Raw genomic sequence first — 23,037 nt, forward strand, 5'->3', positions numbered from 1 at the left:
GATTAAGAAAAACAGAGTTATCAAAATATAGACCCCTAAGTAACACAATCTAGCCAATCATATTTATTTCTTGACGTAGTGGCTAGCGACATCTAGTCAACCGAGTGATTGTTATGATTGATTGCTTACTCTTCGTCTTGCTTTCATTACTTTTTTTACAAAGCAAAGTTGTCGAAGGCAGCGCAGTGTTCCGTAAACGTGACGTCATTTGGCGCTTACGTCTGTTTAGAATAAAACGAAATTCATGAATGAAAAGTATCGAATTTCCAAAAAATTTATTATATTTTATGTTGACTGTTTATTTTGAGTCTACTATCAATTAAGATATAAGTATGTTAAAAAAATGAAATGTTGTCAATTATCACTCTGCATAATAGGCTCGAGGCCATTCTACTGCACTCATTTAGGGGGGGACCTCCCATTGCAGTTTTAATTTGGTCGGTCCACCGCATTGGTGGCCTCCCGCGCGGTCTTGTACCATCAACGCTTCCCTGTACAACGAGGCGTTCTATCGAGATGGCGCGACATCGTGAGACGCATCAAGTCTGTCCCTTCCAACACTACATGACGATCACGACCACTCTGTCAAGAGTGACACAACTGAGAAGAAGAAATAATAGGCTCACTGAATTTGGCCCCCCTTTTTTGATTTTCGGATTTTTGTTTGTTCGTTAATGTTCGAATGTAAAAATTGTTTGTTCGTCTTTTGTTTATTTATAATTCATTAAACAAATGATCACCCTTAAGTTGCCTCCTTACTAGATATCTTTATTTTTATCGCTCAGATTAATTAATTTTGATCAATTATCGTTTGTTCGACGACTATTGGTGATTGTTCGATCATAAAATCAATTAAATTCCCAATTATTAATTACTTTATATCTAATAAGCAGACCATCACCTCACGCCATCTTTTTTTGATTTTCGGATTTTTTTATTATTAATTGTTTGTTCGTCTTTTATTTATTTATAATTAATTAAACAAAATGATATTTACAGTGATACCACACTGTCTTCTGGCTTCACTCAAAATTCCTCTTCTATCTTCTCTAACATTCGTTCTAACGCTACCAATAGACCATTTACCCTCCAGCTCAGGATCGTTTGCAATTTTTTTCCAGACTTCTGACTTCCATTGCGGAAATTCATCATCGGCAAAATAAGCTATGTATTTTTTTAATACTTTCACAGCTAAATCGACCGGCACAGCTGCTACAGGTGGCATAATAAGTTACTCGGAAGCTGCCTGTAAGAGAAAAAAAAAACACCTAACTTAGTTGGTAAATTTTCTTACAACAATAGAAGCAACAATATATCTTATAATTATTATTGCAAAAAAAAAACAAAATTATCGATGAAGTGGAGTTTATCATATGCCGGTATAGTAAAAATTTGATTTTATCGTGGAAATATTTGATTATAAATATCATTTGTTATAAATATTATAACAAATGAATTAAAATAGTCATAAGTTACAGTTTTAATTTTTTTTTTTTTTCCAAAAATTCACCTTTCATTTGGTCTTCAGTTATTATTATGCATATATTTATTATATTCGTAGTGCTGACAGCTTTAACAAAAGACGACTACGTCCGTTTATTTTTAGATTAGATATGACATGATATATATATATTCAATAAATTCAAATAGTGGCATGCAATCGCCTTTCATCCGAAAGGCGATTGCATGCAGCAGAGATGCGAATGTCGCGATGGATGTGCGGAGTAACGAGAATGGATAGAGTACGGAATGAATATGTTAGAGGAAGTCTGAGAGTGGCCCCTGTGACAGAGAAGCTGAGAAGTGCGCGTTTGGGATGGTATGGCCATGTCATGAGACGAAATGACAATGAGGTTGGTAAGAGAGTGTTAACTATGAATGGAAGGATATAGAGGAAGAGGTAGACCTAAGAAAAAATGGATGGATTGCGTGAAAGACGATATGGGTAAGAGGGGAGTGAGAGAAGAAATGGTATATGATAGAAGAGTATGGAAGGAGAAAACATGTTGCGCCGACCCCAGGTGACTTTTTTTTTTATTGCCTGGATGTGTGGACGAGCTACAGCCCACCTGGTGTTAAGTGGTTACTGGAACCCATAGACATCTACAATGTAAATGCGCCACACACATTGAGATATAAGTGCTAAGGTCTCAAGTATAGTTACAACGGCTGCCCCACCCTTCAAACCGAAACGCATTACTGCTTCACGGTAGAAATAGGCGGGGCGGTGGTACCTACCCGTGCGGACTCACAAGAGGTCCTACCACCAGTGACTGGGAGAAGGGCAGGATAATGATGAATGATGATGATAAATTCAAATATTTTGAAGATTATACTTACAAAAAAAATTAACTTAAAATTTTAAAAATTAAAGATTGAAACTTAATCTAGTAAGCCAACTTAAGGGTGATCATTTATTTAATTAATTATAAATAAATAAAAGACGAACAAACAATTAAATATAAAAATAAAACTGAAAATAAAAAAAATGGGCCCCAAATTCAGTGAGCCTGCATAAAATCACACACGCTCTATATAAGCACAGACTCAACAGTGGTGAGATGCAGGGTGATAATTCACCTGATCCTTTAATGGTGCTTTTAGGCACCACGAGCACTGGTCACCGTCCTCGTCGAACCCGTCGCTTGTGACGAAGGGCTCGACGAGCGAATTAACCCATAGACACAGCCCACTGAGTTTCTCGCCGGATCTTCTCAGTGGGTCGCGTTTTCGATCCGGTGGTAGATTCTGCGAAGCACTGCTCTTGCTAGGGTCAGTGTTAGCAACACTCCGGTTTGAGCCCCGTGAGCTCACCTACAAACGTTAGAGCGAAGCTGAAATAGCCTCTCAATGCTATCAGCATAGGTAGGGTATAAAAAAAAAGAAGGTGATAATTATTAACAAGACACGACAGTTTGCAATCTGTTTATTGTTCGACGACTCGACACAGACTCGACTAAACTAAGCTAAGTCCACTACACCGCGTATTTTTAAATAGATTTTACAGAATCTAATTATGGTATGTTTTCATTGAGTAATTTTCAGCTAACTGCTAGTGTCTATCGTGTAATAAAAATATAACCTGCAAAATTAAAATTTGCGTTATTACTGGTGGTAGGACGTCTTATGAGTCCGCGCGGGTCGGTCCCACCACCCCGCCTATTTCTGCCGTGAAGCAGTAATGCGTTTCGGTTTGAAGGGGGGTGCAGCCGTTGTAACTATACTTGTAACCTTAGAACTTATATCTCAAGGTGGGTGGCACATTTACGTTGTACATGTCTATGGGCTCCAGTAACCACTTAAAACCAGGTGGGTTGTGAGCTCGTCCACCAATCTAAACAATAAAAAAATCTGTCTTAATTGGTGAAGTGAGTTTTAAAAATACTATTGCTTCAAAAATTATGCGTAGGTATATTTCAATACAGGAGGATCTTAATACTCTTTTAAACGATAATTTTGGAGTTCTAAGTGGTGGTCATATTATTATCTTTTGTCGATATACAATAATTATTCTTATTAAAATCGTGACTTGTTTCATTCAAATCGAGAGTTTTGAAGAAATAACGCTCTATTTTAATTTTGATAGTGATCTTTTTTTAAATAAGCTAAAAAACGTGAGCTTTGAGACTAATGTGATCACATTTAATAAAAAACGATCAATAGCTAATTACCATACAAATACGTAAAGTAATTGCTGTAACTTAGAAATATATTAAATTAAGTATGTGACAAAATTATATTATGTTTTGAAAAAACGCCAATTTATGTAGAGTGTTTCGATAATTAGATTAAACAGGAAAAAGATAGTTATCATTGTAATAATTTCAATTTTCAATAATTTAGACCCACAATAGTGCGAAAAAGGGGCTACAGGGATTTTATAATTGAACATTGCTATGATGCCATGCCATGTTTCTTGCCATGTTTCTGCCTCAAAGGGCGCACCTGTGATACAATAATACTGGGAGTACAAAGTGGCAGGACTTCAAGTAGCAGCCTCAAGGTGACATTCAAGTTATGATGTCAAAACAAACCGAAAACCCAATAATCTGTTTACATCTTATTCACCCGAGTGCGGGTAGCTGGTTCTCCGAGTATTTACCAGAGCACTGCGACGACAACCGGTAATTATTAATGGTAAGGTATCTTCTATGTACGCGTCATTGAGTACCAACACATAAATACATACTACCAAAATACTTTATTATATACATTGCATATCGCTGTTTTGCTCTTAACATAAAATAAAATAATAGCACTAGATTTACTGGTATACGGAATTATGGACATATATAAATACAAATATATACACATAAATAAAAACCTTAAAATTACTTTAGTATACCATGCCCTTAAGGTCATCTGTAAATTTTAGGTTTAGATGCAATATTAAACAAAAAATCCTTTTTATAATATAACATTTCTTTAATTATATATTTTTTTGTAACAATCCATACATTCAAGAGGGTGATTTTGGCTTTTTTCAGTTCATTTTTATTTTAGTTTCAGCTTCCTTCAGCCTCAGCTTTTCTTCTCTGAATTTGCTAAAAAATGAGCCGGAATCAAAATTTTAAATTGTAATATTCTCTGTCAGCTTTTTTTCCATCTTTTATAAACTAAGCATCCAACTTTTATCAAAATTTTCTTTTTTCCATTTGTGTGATAATATTTGAGTTATGGCCTCTACATAATATTTTGTTAAAAGTAACGTACAGTTGTTAAATTCATCAACTCATAGCTACTTAGTATAAATAAGTCCATCACACATTTTTTTTTATTAAGTACATAATTTCTTTGTAATCGTTGGCCATCAACTGCATTCAAATGTATATTTTGTAAGCAATTTGATTTCTTTGTAATTTTTAGTAAGTTACGGGTAATATAACTAGCAATGTATGATTGCATGGTTACGGCCTCACTATAATATCATGATCTGCGTCAATTTTGGAACCTTCCACTTGCAGTACAGCACCTTTTAGAATGGCATCAATATTTTGAAGTCTTAACTCTCATTCTTGACTTGATTGATAAATTCAGTTCAGGCACTCCATCAAATTTAATTTAACTTTTCAGAAGATTCTTTCTAGAAACATTACACCCTTTCAAAGGACATGTAACTGAAAATGTAGGTGCCAATCTGTAAGTTTGACGGACACATTTTTGGATCAGGGTGATCATTCCCTCCACACATATGATACATAACAGTTTTTAATTTTCGGCCACTTGGACAACTTTTAACTGAACAAAGCTTTCCCATTGTTGCCAATTTTGTTTCTCTTTTCAACAAATGATTCATAATAATAAACAATCTAACTTTATAAGGCTTACAAAAATTCGAATCACTAACCACATTATTTCAGGAATTGTATTAGTAATATTTACCACATTACATTTTTCTATGTGAATACTTGAGTTTTTTAAACAAGGTACTGCATAAATTTTGACCATAGATTATACACTTAATATATTCGAATTTAGACCACATAAGTCACGACAAAATATTAAATTTTTCAACCCGGCACACTTCACTGAATAAAGCTGTTATATTCATGTCATTCCCACTTCTTCCACAAGCGCTATTTCAGTGAGTCTCCGAAGAACATATGGAGGGTAGACAATACCGTCTTTACCATAAGGGCACTTGGGACCCGTGCCCAGGGCCCCCATTCTCAGGGGGCCCGAGGGGTCGACAATTTGGTTACCAACTGTAGTCGAGAGCTGTCATTTTCGCAGCTTAAGAGAATAAACAATGAATTGCGAACAACAATGTTACAAGAACGGCTGAGTAATTTGTCAATTATGGGCATAGAAATTGATATCCTTCAAAAAATGACTTTAAAGATATAATGGAATATTTTGCTCAACAGAAATTCCGAAAGAAACCATTATGGTTATCGTAACCAAAAAACCAGCAGCATTCTAATATAATTAATATTATTATATCATACTGTATTTGATTACCTATAATAAATGGTCATACTCAGTAAAAAAATGTTATTATAATTTGCTTTTTTTACTTTCCATAAGGGCCTCAAATTCTTGTGTGCCCAAGGGCCCCAGCCTAGTTTAAGACGTCCCTGAGGGTAGAGGTAAGATGAGCCGTCTCATATGGAAGAAGCTTGAAAGTGTCCCACTTTCAGCACTACATTACAGTTAAAAAATCCTCCAGAATGGCGATAGCATAGGCACAGGGTATGATATGAATAGAGCAGTTGTTAACTGATTGGAGTATGCTGAGTTAGGAAATTTAATATATTTAATGACTAGAGTAGTTAATGACTGTGTCATATACAAGAACCTCACATGTTTACGTAGTCCAAACTAATTTCGTCAATATAACCTAAAATTATAATAAAAGACTTTTTGTGATTTTGAAGTACTTACAGTTCTTTCGTCTTTTTTTATTTCTCTATCTTATTCTAATAACTTTCAGCGCCTTTTTTAAATTTACCGGTTGTTACTGTAGCGCCACCTTTATTTAGCAGATTTTAACGGACACTTGTTCACACACAGAAACTGTTCACCTTATCTCTACCCTCCAATCTCCATAGAAGAACAACAACTTGCTGTTTAAAGACGGACACTTTCTCTACTATTGTCCCTCTGTAAACAAGATGTTTTCTAAGGGATTTTATGACCTGGTAACTAAGACCTTTAGGTCAAGTCTTATTTTAATTTATATTCTTATTTTAATGAAAAATGACAATCTAGGGGGTAATGAAATGAATATGCTTAATTTGAGATATCAATCAACTGAGATGAAATTAAATGAAATGAGCTGAGATGATATGGGATGAAATATAATCTCAGTAAAATGGTGATCATTTACTGAGACTTTTTCAGTGGGCTTTTTGGAGGATCCCGAGAAGCTACGTCCAGCGGCTTTGTTTCATTTTCCCACATTTGTGCGCTTCCATAGATAATAAACAGTTAATAAACCACCGTTATTACACATTTAGACCTGAAGAAACACTAAATAGACAAAATAAAACAACTCACACAACTTCACTCTTCGCGTTCCCGTCAAAAAATCCGCACACAAGATGTTCTTCCTAGGTGAATGAAGTTAGCCCCTCAAAAAAAATTATTTTTCCTATTTTATACTTATTTTCTATTAATTCGTTTGTTCATCATTTGTTCATGATTGTTCACTGTTAATAATTGTTTGTTCTGCATTTATTTATTTAAAAAAAATAATTTAAAAATATACCTACAAGTTAGCCCCTCTAATGCAATTTTTATTATTTTTTCATCCTTAATGACTCGTAAATATTCATTTTCGATTGTTCTTATACAAAACACGTTTGTTCTCTTTCGAAATTACTCGTTTTTTGTTTAATTTACTATTTTTATTAGTTGAATAAATGTATGCAAAATATGTGTACTGCGCATGCGTCAACTATAATGCCTAAACTTTATACGCGGTTTTAATCGTGAAAAAAAAAAACAAATATAAATCCTGAAGGAGCAATTAATTGGTATACAGTTTAATTAAAAAAAATTAAAAAATAAATAAATGAAATAATGTGCATTGGTGTTAAGTTAGACCAAATACATTTTTTCCATCCTCTTACCTATCGTATTAAAATGTTATTTTACTAATGTTAGGAATATAATTTCGACTGTGTAAAAAAGTTATTATAATGTATACCTATATTATCTCTTGAAAGATAAATAATGAACATATTTACTTATTTGTTTATATTACCTATGTGAACTCCCTATCTTTTTTATACCTTCTTAACGATAAGTAGGAGGATGGAAAAAATGTATTTGGTCTAACTTAACGCCAATGCACATTATTTCATTTATTTATTTTTTAAATTTTTTTAATTAAACAGTATACCAATTAAATGCTCCTACAGGATTTATATTTGTTTTTTTTTCACGATTAAAACCGCGTAGAAAGTTTAGGCATTATAGTTGACGCATGCGCAGTACACATATTTTGCATACATTTATTCAAATAATAAAAATAGTAAATTAAACAAAAAACGAGTAATTTCGAAAGAGAACAAACGTGTTTTATATAAGAACAATCGAAAATGAATATTTACGAGTCATTAAGGATGAAAAATATTAAAAATTGCATTAGAGGGGCTAACTTGTAGGTATATTTTTAATTTTTTTTTTTAAATAAATAAATGCAGAACAAACAATTATTAACAGTGAACAATCATGAACAAATGATGAACAAACGAATTAATAGAAAATAAGTATAAAAAAGGGAAAATAAAATTTTTTGAGGGGCTAACTTCATTCACCTTTTCTTCCTTGCCTTTCTACCCGCTACAATTCTATTATTTTTTTAGGGATTTTATGACCTGGTAACTAAGACCTTTAGATCAAGTCTTATTTTAATTAAATCTTTTTTACATGAAAAATTATATTATGAAATGAAATGAAGTTGATTAATATGAAACATGGCATAATAAATAATAAATAAATATAATAAATATTAACTAACAATCACACCACGTTAACTGGTCCCGTGCTAAGTTCGTAAAGAACTTGTGTTACAGGTACCAGATAACGGAAATAAATGTAAGATTTTTTTTATACACGTACATATATTTAATATACATCCATAACCCTGGAAAAGACATTTGATAATTATCTTTCCTTGGCGGGATTCGAACCCGCGACCCCCTTCGCGTTCTTGCCAAAAAGTCCCCTTACAATTAAATTATAGCTCAAGACCTTACAGATCATATTCCCGTTTGTAGAGTTGTACATGTTGCGTCATAGACACGGGAGTACGTGACACGCAATGCTTCATCTGTTTTATTATTGAAAGCTGACGTACCTAGGTATTATAATTTATAACATTCTTTATGCGACTTAGTAAGTAGTTAAGTACTACATATGATACTAATAACAGTGTTCTCAATAATGGATGCATTTTAAAAATATCATATTTCTTATACTGTTGTTACTTCTTGGTCAGGATATTAGAGCAATGTTATAGAATTATTGTATCGATGATACGATACGTCGTGTGAATTGGTATGACATGCGAAATGGCAAGTTCATCAGCCGTCTTGAAGCCGCGAAAAGGACGTTCAAAGATTCCGTTGCATACAAACGTAGCCATAGCCTTCCCAGTTTCTCGCCGGATCTTCTCAGTGGGTCGCGATTCCGATCCGGTGCTAGATTCTTCGAAGCACTGCTCTTGCTAGGGCTAGTGTTAGCAAATTATCTCAGGTTGAGCCCGTGAGCTCATCTACCGCGAGAGGCTGGAATAGCCATAGGAAAATGGAAGCCACTGGACATAACTTCTCGGGATCCTCCAAAAAGTCCACGGAAAAAATCTCAGTAAATGACCACCATTTTAGTGAAATTATATTTCACCTCATATCTCATCTCATTTCATTTCATTTCATCCCAGTTTATAATGTTTCAAATTAATCATCTTCATTTCATTTCACTCCCTATTATCGTTTTTCATAAAAATAAGAATATAAATTAAAATAAGACATGACCTAAAGGTCTTAGTTACCAGGTCAAAAAATCCTTTAAAAAAAATAATAGCAGCTGCTCAGTCGCAATGCTACATACGCTACTCCGACTCGTTATGACGCGTTATAACATAGCAATTAGCGCCGAGCTTGCTCACCTCTCGCGGCTCGGACGACGCCCTCTGTAACCCGTCCGAATTCAAAAACACTTCGTACACATACGGATGTTTCCGTTGCAAGTGAATCTTCAAATTGGTGACAGTCGTTTTGTAGGATAGCTTCCGCGTGCAGTAATTGCAGGTGGCGAGTTTATCGCCGCTAGTCGACTTCTCGAAGTGGTCCCACAGTGGCATGAACGTTTTGCGTGCGGACATTGGACGCGTTTAGCGAGCGTCGAGCGCGCGCCGAAATGATCGCAGGCGAATTAACGATAGCGCGCTACAACGCGTTGCCGCGACGACCGCCGCCATACTGTTTTTTAGCGCTATTTAACTAATATAGCAGTATTACCAGCTCTATCCGATTATTCCTCGGAACGAGAGCTTAAACTTAAAAAGTATGCACTTTTCCGATTTAATATCGAGCTGTAAAAGGCTAATTGGTTTACGCGAGATTTTTATTTTTTTTATTGCTTAGATGGGTGAACGAGCCTACAGCCCACCTGGTGTTAAGTGGTTACCGGAGCCCAGACATCTACAACGTAAATGCGCCACCCACCTACACGCTAAGGTGCTAATTAGCAAGGATAAAGTCATTAACAACTTAAGGAAGATAAATTCTGGACTTGTTAAATTGCCTTTGTAGGCAGACGAGCATACGGCCCACCTGATACGATACATTAAAAGTGTTAGAGAATATATTTAAATTAGACTCCAGATAGAGTTAATATTTGCTTCATTGATGTACACCTGTCCTACCAAAAAACATATTTACGCTCAGATAAAAGTATAATTATGAGTTTAGAACACAATTTAACTAACTCTTAAAATACTAACTCTGTATTTTAATTAAAAAAATATACAAATATGTATTCGTCTACACCCCATGTCCTGTCCTGCCGGCTAACTTCGATCGTAAAATTTGATTGGTTATTGTACACTGCTTTGTAATAACAACTTTAAACAATGCGCGTAAGGTTGAATTTGAAAAAGATATGTTTATAGTTAACTATAACTACATAGATATAATTGGTGATATTTTTAAGGGTATTTATGACCTGGTAACTAGGACCTTTAGGTCAAGTCTTATTTTAATTTATATTCTTATTTTTATGTATAACTAGGCGTACTCGCCCGCTTCGCTGGGCATTTAAAATTAACATTGTTATTTATTAAAATTATTATTAGGAAGTCCAACACTCATATAAATATTAGCCTATCCATTAAGTACATGTATTTTCTACATGGATATTAAGTTTCAAGTCAATCGGATGCATAGTTCAGTAGTTATAACGGAACATCCGTAAAAACCCACTGTCGATTTATATATTATACGAGGGCGGCACTGAAAATTTCGTGAATTAACGAAGTGACACAACATTACTATTTAAAAATGTATTTATTGCTTTTCGAAGTATTCTCCGCGAAATTTGACACATTTTTCCATACGATGGAACCAATCATTGAAGCAACCATTCCATTCGGAAGTTGGGGTCTCCAAAATGGCCGTTTTGTAGGCGTCCACAGTTTCTTCAGTTGATGAAAATCTCTATCCACGCAATTAATTCTTTATTTTAGGGAAAGTATAGAAATCATTAGGGCTTAGGTCGGGGCTGTACGGCGGATGGTTTAATAATTCTATGTTTTCTTGCTCTAAAAACTCTTTTGTTCTGTGCGCGGTGTGAGAACTCGCATTGTCGTGATGGAGGATGATGCGGCGGTTGCAGTTCTCTTTACGGAGTTCAGAAACGACCTGTGGCAAACAAATGCTATCATACCATTCTGCATTAACCCTTCTTTGTCCCTCAAGAGGAATAGTCATAACATGGCCGGTTTTGGAGACAAACGTGGCCACCATTTTTTTTGCAACACTCCGTGAACGAACAATTTTTGTTGGCTTTAACTCATTTTCAAACACCCAAACTCGTGACTGGTTTTTTGTTTCGGGTTCGTACGCGTATATCCAGGATTCGTCACCTGATACAATGTTGTATACAGCATTTGAGGATCCTGCGTGGAATCTTTCGAGAGTTCTGACGCACCAAGTAACGCGAGCGGCTTTTTGCTCTTCACAGAGCGAATGCGGTATCCATCGGGAAAACAACTTTTTTACACCTAATTGTTCATGCAAGATTATTTGTATTTGACTCATGCCAATGTCTAAAGTTGCCTGAATTTCGCGGTATGTCACATGTCGATCTTCCTCAATCAGCTTAAGCACAGCATCAACGTTTTCTTGGGTGACAGTTTTTGGACGACCTTGACGGGGATCATCACTGAGCTTGACACGTCCACGTTGAAACTCAGCAAACCAGCGATAAATTGTGGTTTTGGATGGGGCTTCATCACCAAATGCAGAAATCATCCGGTCAACACACTGTTTTTCTGTTAAACCACTTCGAAAGTCATAATAAATCATCACTCTTGAATTTTCTCGAGTCAATTCCATTTTCTCAACGACTAAACAAGTTTGACAAAACCTCGTGACAAGACCGAGAATCTTTTTTTAAATAAATAAATGGTATTCGATTTTTAAAACCAAGGAGTTTTCAATTAAAAAGATTTTAATATGACAGGAACAGTGGAAATATTCCATTCCCGATACTTTTAGTGCAGCCTAGTAAGTATAGATGATAATATGGAGTGAAATGAAATGAAGTGAAGATGATTAATTTGAGGCATTAATCAACTGGGATGAAATTAAATGAAACGAGATGAGATATATGGGATGAAATATAATCTCGGTAAAATGAAGGATCCCGAGAAGTTACGTCCAGCGGCTTTGTTTAATTTTCCCAGATATTGAACAGTTATAAACCACCGTTATTACACATTTAAACCTGAATAAACACTAAATAGACAAAATTAAACAAATCACACAACTTCGCTACTCGCGTTCCCGCCAAAAAGTCCTCCTATAATTGGTGAGTGTTTGGCGACAGCTTCGATTGCTACTTTTGTTTGAGACTGTGCATCTTGGGTTTTTATATATCAATGACTAGAACAGTTTTTTTTTATCAATTCATTGATAGCCTAAAGGCTTATTCCAATAACGAATATCCAAATAAAGAATATTTTTAGATTTTATTTGTATTACGGTCAATAATGGCTTACACTAAAATATAAATAAATAATAGTTTAACTAAAACTAAAAAATACGTTTTTATAGAAAATCCAACTGAAAAATAGAAAATAATTATTAATAAATTTGAATTAAAAATAGTAGTGTAAGAAGAAATGATTTTATTGTAAAAAAAAGTGTTTTATATATATATAGCCTGGTAGTTTCCCTTCTTGGCCTTGACGCAGACACTCCGGGTCTCAGGAAAACAAAAAAATCGCTAATCCTGATTATCCTAGTAAGGATAACGGATCAAACTGTTTAAATTATTGAATTGTCATCGGTCTTTAATACGTATGCCAAATTTCGAGTTAATCCGACGTTTTGAAGGGGATCAAAATCATGTTCAGAGATTCCGTTACATACGTATGAAGCTAATAAAAGCGTATTAAAAAAGGAGAGCTTAGACATGCCGCTTCGACAAATTGGCACGACACGAAAACCTTCTCCCCATTGTGGCCGCCGGTAACTACATTCCGGTCCTGCGGACAGAATGGATAGCAGTCGACGTCGCCCAAAACACGTCATTTCGGAACCTCCCCATCCACTAACGGTGCTTTTAGGTACCTCAAGCACCAGTCATCGTTCTCGTGGAACCTGTCGCTTGCGACGAAGGGCTCGACGAGTAAATTAACCCACAGACACAGCCCACTGAGTTTCTCAGCGGACATTCTCAGTGGGTAGCGTTTCCGATCCGGTGGTACATTCTGCGAGGCACTGCTCTTGCTAGGGTCAGTATTAGCACCACTCCGGTTTGAGCCCCGTGAGCTCACCTACACGTTAGAGCAAAGCTGATATAGCCTCTCAAGGCTATCAGCATAGGTAGGTTAAAAAAAATGTATCACGTAACTTCGTCTCGTGAATCTGGACCACGGTAATAAACAGGTATTGTTCGCTTAGCACAAATACAGCTGCAAGTTAAGAGTTTTAGCAATTTTAATCAAAAGTACAAGGCCAGAGAAGACGCGGCCGATTCCCAGCCCGCTGGACTGACCTAATAAAGAGAGCGAGCGAGTCCACGACGGCGCAGTGTAGTCGAGACGCTTCGAGCCCCCACACCTGGAAGCGCATTCCCAGGGAGGCATTCCTCTTCAACATTGGGTACCTAACGCATGCTTCTACGTGCACATTATCAGCGCAACCACGATCACTCTGACCAGAGCATCTGACTTAGAAGAGAAGTAGTTTTAACTTTGTCTCCGGCTTGGGGAATCCGGAGACGGCACTGCGGCGGTAGCCATGACAGAACACAAGATATTTGACAGATGCCTGAATCTCGCTTATGACATTTTCAAGACAAGTTCCGAACAACAATAGGACCGTCGGTCTGCCGAGCAATATCACAAGCTCGGTGGAAGATCTTCCCTTCGACGTATACCTACAGTACTATAACATCCGTACCTGGGCCTCATCCTCGAAAACTTCGTAGTGCGCTTTTATCAGGTGCTTCTCCATCTCGCCGATGTCCTGGGACTGGTGGCAGTGTCTGCACCGCGCACGGCCGCCCGTCTCCTGCTCGAAGTGACACCACAAGTCTATTTCGCTTACTTCCATGCTGTCAGAGTCGGTATCTGTCGGAATTAATTATCACCTTTAAATAGTCGTACAACTACTACTAAAATTAGTATATCAGAGGAAGTGTGAAAGTAGTTCCGGTAATCAACTAATTAAAATGCGGACAGTTAGCGTGGTGTGGACATGTGATGCGTGGAGAGAAGATGCATGTGACTAGGAGATGCATGGAAATGGTAGTGCAAGGTAGAGGGGGAAGAGGTCGACCGAAGAAGACATGGATGGAGTGTGTTAATGAATCATCTTATTCGTATCAACGAGTAAGAGAGGAGTGAGTGTTGAGATGACGGCTGATAGAAGAGAATGGAAGAGAAAAATTAGCCGTGCCGACCCCACCTAGTGGGATAAGGTGGAGAAAAAGAAGACTACGTATTATGATTTCCTCACAGGTCAGCGGAGAGGATGATGATCTATGGTGTTAGGGGCTGCTGCAATCATCGGCATTGGACTAACAGTTTAAATTTGTTCCAAGTACCATTCGGTTGACCGTGTATCTTCCCTGACTGATTAGCGCCGCTCCAATTCCTTAGGCACTCGTGGTGGGTTTTTCGTTAGTGTCTGGTCTATCGAGCAACTCCACTAGACATTACGGTACGATATCACCAGCCGTTATCGAGTATTAACAAATTTGGCGGGTTTCATTTGCGTTCGTGAACACGTGTTAAGGATTTATTTCATTACAGTGATGGGTACCAGCCCGCGAGATTACTTCATATCAGTCCACCGGTCGGTCCCAACGATTACGTTGGTAGCATAACTTCGTGTGAACGGGTAGGTAAGCTCACTGGCCTCACTCTAGAAGGAGCTAATAACACTGGCTCTCTATTAAGAGAAGAACTTTCCTGAATCTACCACGGCATTGAAATCGCGACCCACTGACGAGTTTATTTTATTTTTATTGCTAAATTGGGTGGACGAGCTCACAGCCCACCTGGTGTTAAGTGGTTACTGGAGCTCATAGACATGTACAACGTAAATGCGCCACCCACCTTGAGATATTATTTCTAAGGTCTCAGTATAGTTACAACGGCTGCCCCACCCTTCAAGCTGAAACGCATTACTGCTTCACGGCAGAAATAGGCAGGGTGGTGGTACCTACCCGTGCGGACTCACAAGAGGTCCTACCACCAGTAAGGATGTCTATGGCCTAGTTCGCTAGTCAAGCTCTTCTCGATTCGTATTTAGGCCACGACGACCTTCGGTAGTATTGCTAATAAAATATCGGACAGAGTTTAGCTGCTTCTTTTTCAATCAGACGCGAGTGCACTACGTCGTCCAGACACAATATTTGAAGGCCTCAGTTCACCTCAGTCATTATCAGTGTTATTGCCATGCAGGTTACCTAGTGTTGACGTGCACGAAGCCTTCGAGCGCGCGGCTGCCGACTTGCCCCGGTACCACGGACCCCGGGAGACGAGTTCCTTAAAAGCGCTCTTATGTTTGAGTCTTAAGTGCTGTTTTAGATTCGTAATCGTCGTCTTGTACGATAAACTCTTCAAGCATATATTGCACTCGGCGATTTTATCCGCCTGGTTCTTTTGGAAATAGTCCCAAATCAAACAATTGCCGCTTCTTGACATTTTCACTTTGTTATATTAGACGTTTATAATGCTGTTTTTTTTATTTTAACAATTAAACTAAAGTCTCTGTTGTTCAAATTTAGAATGATATAGATTTTAAAACGGTTGTCGTTTTCGTAACCAGCCTCCCAAGTATCACGAAAATCATATCCTTTTCGACTTGTCCCTAACAGTAATAGCCGTCAATAAATTTTCGAAAATGAATGTAATTTACTATTCTCTGAAGTTTATTTTATTTTACCAAGATATTCCGGGAAGTTTGCACTTTTATGCCATAGGCAAAGCTAAAAGATTATTTGAAAATTTTAAAAGCTTCGGTTTCTCCGTAATATTATATGATAGTGACTGAAAAAGTAACATTTAATTTTGAACCTGGTCACCTCAGGCCTGCCGACGTCAAGACCGTAAATACCTATGGTAAATACATAATGTCAAACGTGACACTAATTTTCAGTGTTATATGATTAATGAATTCGCTGTATTTTACTATTCTATAATTTTATTATTTACACAACACTCATTTCACTGTGAACTAAACCAAATTTATAGTAACAAAATCGAAGCGCACGTTCTTTACCAACGTAATGCCCTGTAAATTATTACCACAATACACTTAAAAACACACGCTTGTAGCTACTTGCTTAGCAGCGAAAAGCATACTAGCGTTGTCTTGCTTGTACAGACGCGAACCGTTTAAACGAAGGGAGGACTGAAGAAATAAGAACGTAGCTCTAGTCAAGCAAAGTATTAAGAAATAAAAGAAACCTAATTTGGTCGCTTAGTACTATCTAATGTCAATTTCAATTGAATCTTATTCAAGTAGAGATAAAGCTATTTTTCAATTACAACGAACGACATGTTTAACTTCTGCGAGTTGAAATGGTATTGATTTGCAAAATACGAACCTACATAATAGTTTAATAGCTATGTAAGTTTTCCAAATTGAAATAATTTTTACATTATCAGAGTAACAAGCAAAACTTTTTGGAACAGCAGACTTTTTTAATAGCTTTTCGTTTAAACGCCTACATTTACTATTATTAGCTTAAACATTAGCTTAAGTGTGTTTCACATCTTTGAAGTCGAAATTTTTATATTTGCGACTAAAATACACGTCCTTTGTAATACTTATATTTAAGTTCATTAAAATATTGATCTCATTACAAAAAATCGTTTGGATTTTATTAATTTTTCTATTAAAAACGACGAACTAAAGTCGACCGTTAGGTTCAAAAAATGGCGAGGCCGCTGCTTCAAAGACTGTTTTTGTCATAAAATGCAAATAATATTTACTCCGTGTTAGTAAAATATAATGAAAGAACACTTACAATTCCATTATTAAGCAATAAACAAATTCACTGAACCGTTATTTTTATATAATTCGCAAATACGTGCGACCGAACCGAGCTCGAATTTCACACTGATTCACACAGCCCCCTTCAGTTGTTTTGTCGTAAATATTCAGTGAGAGAGAAGGTAAATTCATTGGTTACAGTTTAAATGTATTAGAAAGAGTAAACTATAATTTTATGATTATCTGTTAAAAGCCCGAAATCCGGGCGACGCGCCGTACGTGACACCTGCGGTCAACACGGAGGCAAAATAACGGCGCCGCCGCGGTTTGGACGTTTAACACGAGAGAGGCTAACTCGGGTTAAGCTGTGGAAATGACATTTAACGCGCGTTGCCCGTCGTGTGGGTACGTAGTACGGCCTATCAACACGAACGGCGCGGCACGAGACCTAGATCTAGAAAAACTACATTTTCTCTAAATCTAATTGGAATTTTGTAGAATTCCAATTGGATTTATCAAGAAGATAGATTTCTTTATGTAATGTCTAATACTACACCTAACAGTTCTAATAAAAATAATACGGGGTACGCAAATTTAACTTTCATATTCCGATAAAAAAAAATTAAAACGCTTGCTGGATGTAATATTATAAAGTTCTTAAACAAACTAACGTACTTAATACAAACACGATAAAAGTGGCACATGTTCCCATACATTTTGTTTATACAACACGCGTTTCAAAATAAACGACCTACTTCAAATGTCACTTGAGTGGGTCTCATAATTCATTTGTTTAGAATACGTTTTTGACGACAGGGACAAAAAGTGTTTTGTTTCCAATAATTTAAGCTTATTGCCAAGCCAGTTTAAACATGGACATGTCGTTTTATTTTATAGATTTTGAGTATGAGCGTCTCAAATATGACACTCAAAATTAGTGCAAAAAACAGTGTCTCAAAAAAACTAAGATTTTGCAAAATATATGCTTGCAAGTGGTATAATAATTAATTATTCAAGATTTACATGAAACCGGGCATTCACTTCAACGAAAAAAGCCACATGTCTGGAAGAAAAAACATACAAAAAAAATTCTTAAAAATAGTGAAAAATAACAACGAAGGCTAATAAAGTACAGATATATATACTTATATGTTTATTGACTTATTCAAAATAAAAAATAAACATTATGATTTGCTTTTTTTTTTTTGAACCTATTTGATTGATAGGTCAAATAAACATTTTTTTCAATGTTATCGTGAAGAATAAAAAAAAAAAAAAAAAAAAAAAAAAAAAAAAATACAAAAAAAAAAAATTATACAAAAAAAAAAAAAAAAAAAAAAAAAAAAATTTAAATATAAAATTTTGAAGCTGGCAATATTTTTCCCGCAAAAATAAAATTCTTGTTTTTTTCAATAGAGTTACTTTTTTTAAACTACTTATTGTAAACTGTAGTGGCGCTTATTTGGAAGAAAGTAAATGCATATTTATTTATGACAAAATTAATGCACTAAGTATTTTTTCTCTAAACTAATATTTTTAACCTTATAAATTAGGCCTTAAGTATCATTTTAGAATAAATATTTTTGTACTGATGTCTTTTTATGTTCAAGTGACATTTTAAATTTATTCCATAATATTCTTTTTCTGACGAAAGGACCTAAATACATATATTTTGCAATGGTAATTAAACTTTATGTTTAAGTATTAAGGTTTAGAATAAACTGAAGTCGTTAACATTATTAAACTTTTTTCTAAGAAATGAAGATGTTTTCGTGTCTGCAAACGTGGCCACTGGAGCGTCTTATTTTTGTTCCTGATCTTTAATCTAGTACTATTATTGATCGAAGACCAAACTACGCAAAAACGTTCGACAAAAAAAAGGAAACAGCTATAGAAATTTTTAAGTGTGTGTCGAATCGCGGGAGTGCGTAGCAACGTGTTTATTGTGACTTAATTCCAATAATTTTAATACTTTTGGTGGTTATATTTACGTGGTCTTTTGTTGTTTATAAGGTAAGTAATCTACTAATACATAAAAATAATGGTTTCAGCATGAGACACAAAATTTAGGCTTTTCTAAACCTGATACATTTTGGCGTTTGCTTTGTTCGCTGACGCCATAATTTTACTCTCATTTTTTGTTATTTTTTTCCTGTTTTATCATACTAAATACGATTAATATGTTAGATCAACTTATTATCAGCGGGAATAGTAAAAAACATGAGCAAAATATGTCAACTAACTTTTAAGAGTTTTGAATTTCAAATTTGAAGTGTCCTTGGTGCAATTTAAGGCTGGAGCACTCTGAGAGATCTGATTTTTTTTTTGTTTTCCTTTGAATACATTGTACAATGCGATCCAATGTACAAGTGTTATACCTTTTTAGAAAGGGCTTTAAAAGTACCATGTTGTATAATAATTGTTTTTTTTGTATTGTATGGTATGTAGAACAAAAAAATCTGTAAAACGAAAGTGATTTCACTGTGTGAATGAGAACTGTTGCACTAATTTTTATTTTTCTCAGTAATGGTAAATGTTATCGCTATGATTTTTGTTTATTTAGTGAGAATATTAGTCTAGTTATGTTGATTATTTTTATTGTAGATCTGACTGTTGTATTTGCGTATCTCTGACACGTAAAGTTTATCTAGAATTACGGCTCGCGCCGCCAGATTTTTACGCAAAATTAAAGGGGTGTAAATAAATTATTTTGTATGGACAGGTGTATGGTTCTATTTTTTATTATAATTTGTATAGTTTAAAAAAATTAATTTTAAATAAAAAAACCTATGTAATCGCTTAATTTTTTGAGATATTATTATTTATACACAAGTCGTGCTCAAAAACGCGTTATCTCTGTGTTCAGTGTATCATAATTCTACACCGTAGTTGAATACGTAGTTGAATACTAATAAACAAAATACTTCAACGTAAAGCATAGTTCATACTAAACATAACACTTGCTAGTGTTAAACAATAACAACTTGAGGTACAATGAAGGGTTTTGTGATAACGGAGCCGCGCGGCGTAGTTGTAATAAATAACGGGGCACTTTAGGGTGCGCGTCAAGAGCCCGTTCGGGCAAGGCAGTGGAATGGAGACCATTTGTGAACGAGCTGTATCTCGCCAAATAGCAAAAAAAAGTGTACAACACATGCAGCGTTTTTTTAGTATTGTGCAACAATACGGATGGTAACAATGACAAATCATCAACTTTTTACGGTAACCACTTAACATCAGGTGGGCCGTGAGCTCGTCCACCCATCTATGCAATAAAACAAACAAAAAAAAGAAGTTGCAAATGTATCTGGGCTCCAGTAACCACTTAACATCAGGTGGGCCGTGAGCTCGTTCACCCATCTATGCAAATAAAAAAGTATAAATTAGTTCAAGAAGTCGGCTTATGCAAAGAATCCAATCACTGGTACAAAATTAAAAAAAATCAAATATCTAAAACAAAAAAAAAAGAAATTAATATTTTTTTTTATATCAAATTGATTGAAATTTATATCAGATTGCTGCGCCGTATCTTTAAATTTGAACATCGGCTGTCAAACCCGACGTGTTCAGAATCCGTAATCTGGACGCTTAGCCACTGTAAATTGTAAAACAAAACATTTAATTGCACTTCACTTCCATTAAATGTTTATTTCAAGTAGAAATGTTCATCAAAATACAGTTCACAAAAACACAGTTCATGAAAATACGTATCACCTAATCAAAATGCTAATAAACATGAAAACTGGTACGTGATACATAAGCAGTTAAAGTAAACAATAATTACTAAGAAGGTTATGTATCTCCTAAAAAAATGAATTAATTATAAATCTTCAGATGAGACCTTTTAAAAAAATTATATCTCTTGACTGATACATACAGGTTTTCGCGGTTCATTTTGCGAAAAAGAAATATAAGTATATACTATTTGTTAAACATGATTGAAAGAAATAATGTAAAGTCAGACGAAATAATTATGAACTTAATTAATCAGGTTACGTAGTGCAATCCCGCATCATATCTCTTGTTTCATAGTGATTCTAGGTTTTAGAGGGAAACTGTGGAACAAAACCATTGAGTGAAAACATAAGAAATTATGAGAAGGCGTAATGATAATGGAATTCATATTATTAAATGTGAGTTTTTGGTGTATTTAAATGATTAGAAGGTAAGTGGAAGAAGAATAGTTGCTAAGGTAGACTGGACTGATAATGTTCAGAATATAACTGCATTGTAATGCAGAATTCTAGCAGTAGGTACTAGTCTCTACAATTTACAATCAAATTGTAAACTCCAAAATGAGTGCAAATTAAAGAAATGAAAAGCTCAGTGTTGATGTTACAGATATAACACAAGATTCTTGGCCTTCATTCCGTTTACTTACTTAATTTATTAAATTTGCTGTATTGAAAGCTTAGCGATAGGTCTAATATGTATGCATTAATGAAGATTTATTATAAAAATTACCAATTCTTAATATGATAATTCACATAGTTTGCTATATAGAGCTTTATATGTTAACAATGTACACTGAGAAGCTGCTATATGTGAACAAAATCATTTGATGAAGTAAACCACAAAATTGTTAATAAAAAATTATATGACTGAGTTCCTTAATTCATTCCTGGTCAACAGACACTGAACTGTTGAAATTGATAATTATAATTCAAGCTTCCGAGTCCTTCATAGTAACTTTTGATGTACCCCAACACGAATTTAGATCTCTTGTAATATTTTTATTTTCTTTGTGGTGTTGTGGATAGCCTCACGGTCCACTTGGTGTTCAGTATTTACCTGCTCCATAGACAACAACAACATAAATGCCAGCATCCACATTGAGAGTTCGAAGAATTATATCATCTAACTGTTGTAAACTTTACCAAAATCTTCACTGCCTCATACTATAACTGACGAATCAAGCTCAATTGGGTTTTTCTTTATCTTTTTGTCTCATTTTTATTTTTGATCACCAGTCATTGCTTGCCCACATAAAAGTGGTCTAATTTTAAATTTGGTAACTGATTGGTATTTGACTTTACTTTGACTGGTACTTTACTTTTGATATTTGATTAATTAATTGAATGATTTCAATGTTCACATTGTTACTAATATTAAGATGATTTTTAACTTACTTCAAATAAAGGTTTTTCAATTAAGACTATTGTTTTTTATTGATTTCTGCTTCCAATTTCAATAATTATCTTAATACCGTTATTGACTCATCACCAGCTCGAAAACATCCATGGTTGGACAGATATTCTCCTAATAAGGGCTTTCCATAATCAGCAAGCTTTTCTGAAGTCGTCGTGGCCTAAAGGATAAGACGTCCAGTGCATTCGTATCTAGCGATGCAACGGTGTTCAAATCCTGCAGGCGGGTGCTAATTCTCCTAATGAAATACGTAGTTAACAAATGCTCACGATTGACTTCCACGGTGAAGGGATAACATCGTGTAATAAAAATCAAACCAGCACAATTATAATTTGAGTAATTACTGGTGGTAGGACGTCTTGTGAGTCCGCACAGGTAGGTACCACCACTCTGCCTATATCTGTCTGAAGGGTGGGGCAGACGTTGCGCTGTAAAAACGGAGACCTTAGAACTAATATCTCAACCACAAGATCAGGTGGGCCGTCAGCTCGTCCACCCAACTAACCAATAAAAAAAAAAGGTTGTTGGCGACTGTTGTGTGCTTCGATCAACAATAGTAAAGTTACTATTGTTGATCGCAGGTTGTGTGAATTATATTATTATATATCATATATAGATATAAACTATTATAGTGATAGTCAGAGAACGCTACTGCCGATTTTCTAGGGAATTCTACTTGTTTTTTTTTGACTTCTAAGGAAGGACA

The 23,037-nt window shown here is 35.4% G+C and overlaps 2 protein-coding genes across 2 annotated transcripts in view; both read right to left on the reverse strand.

Moving 5' to 3' along the window:
* The window catches only part of LOC114248482 (uncharacterized), a 21,033-nt gene extending 4,406 nt beyond the window's left edge, over positions 1–16,627 (reverse strand). Inside the window, exons 1-2 of the mRNA XM_028181732.2 lie at positions 15,652–16,627; positions 14,139–14,308 (exon numbers count right to left, since the gene is read on the reverse strand). Coding sequence (XP_028037533.2) covers positions 14,139–14,308; positions 15,652–15,889 — 408 coding nt within the window. The 5' untranslated portion in view covers positions 15,890–16,627. The remainder of the gene's footprint in view (positions 1–14,138; positions 14,309–15,651) is intronic.
* Positions 1,006–10,247, reverse strand: LOC149500080 (uncharacterized). Its single transcript, XM_089737935.1, has 2 exons — positions 9,617–10,247; positions 1,006–1,246 (listed from the first exon to the last, which is right to left on the reverse strand). The coding sequence occupies exons 1-2, from the start codon at positions 9,830–9,832 to the stop codon at positions 1,232–1,234; spliced, it is 231 nt and encodes a 76-aa protein (XP_089594061.1). The 5' UTR covers positions 9,833–10,247; the 3' UTR covers positions 1,006–1,231.
* Positions 16,628–23,037: the final 6,410 nt, after the last annotated feature.

The sequence above is a fragment of the Bombyx mandarina genome, chromosome 24, assembly GCF_030267445.1.
Source record: "Bombyx mandarina strain Sakado chromosome 24, ASM3026744v2".
Classification (NCBI taxonomy): Eukaryota; Metazoa; Arthropoda; class Insecta; order Lepidoptera; family Bombycidae; genus Bombyx; species Bombyx mandarina.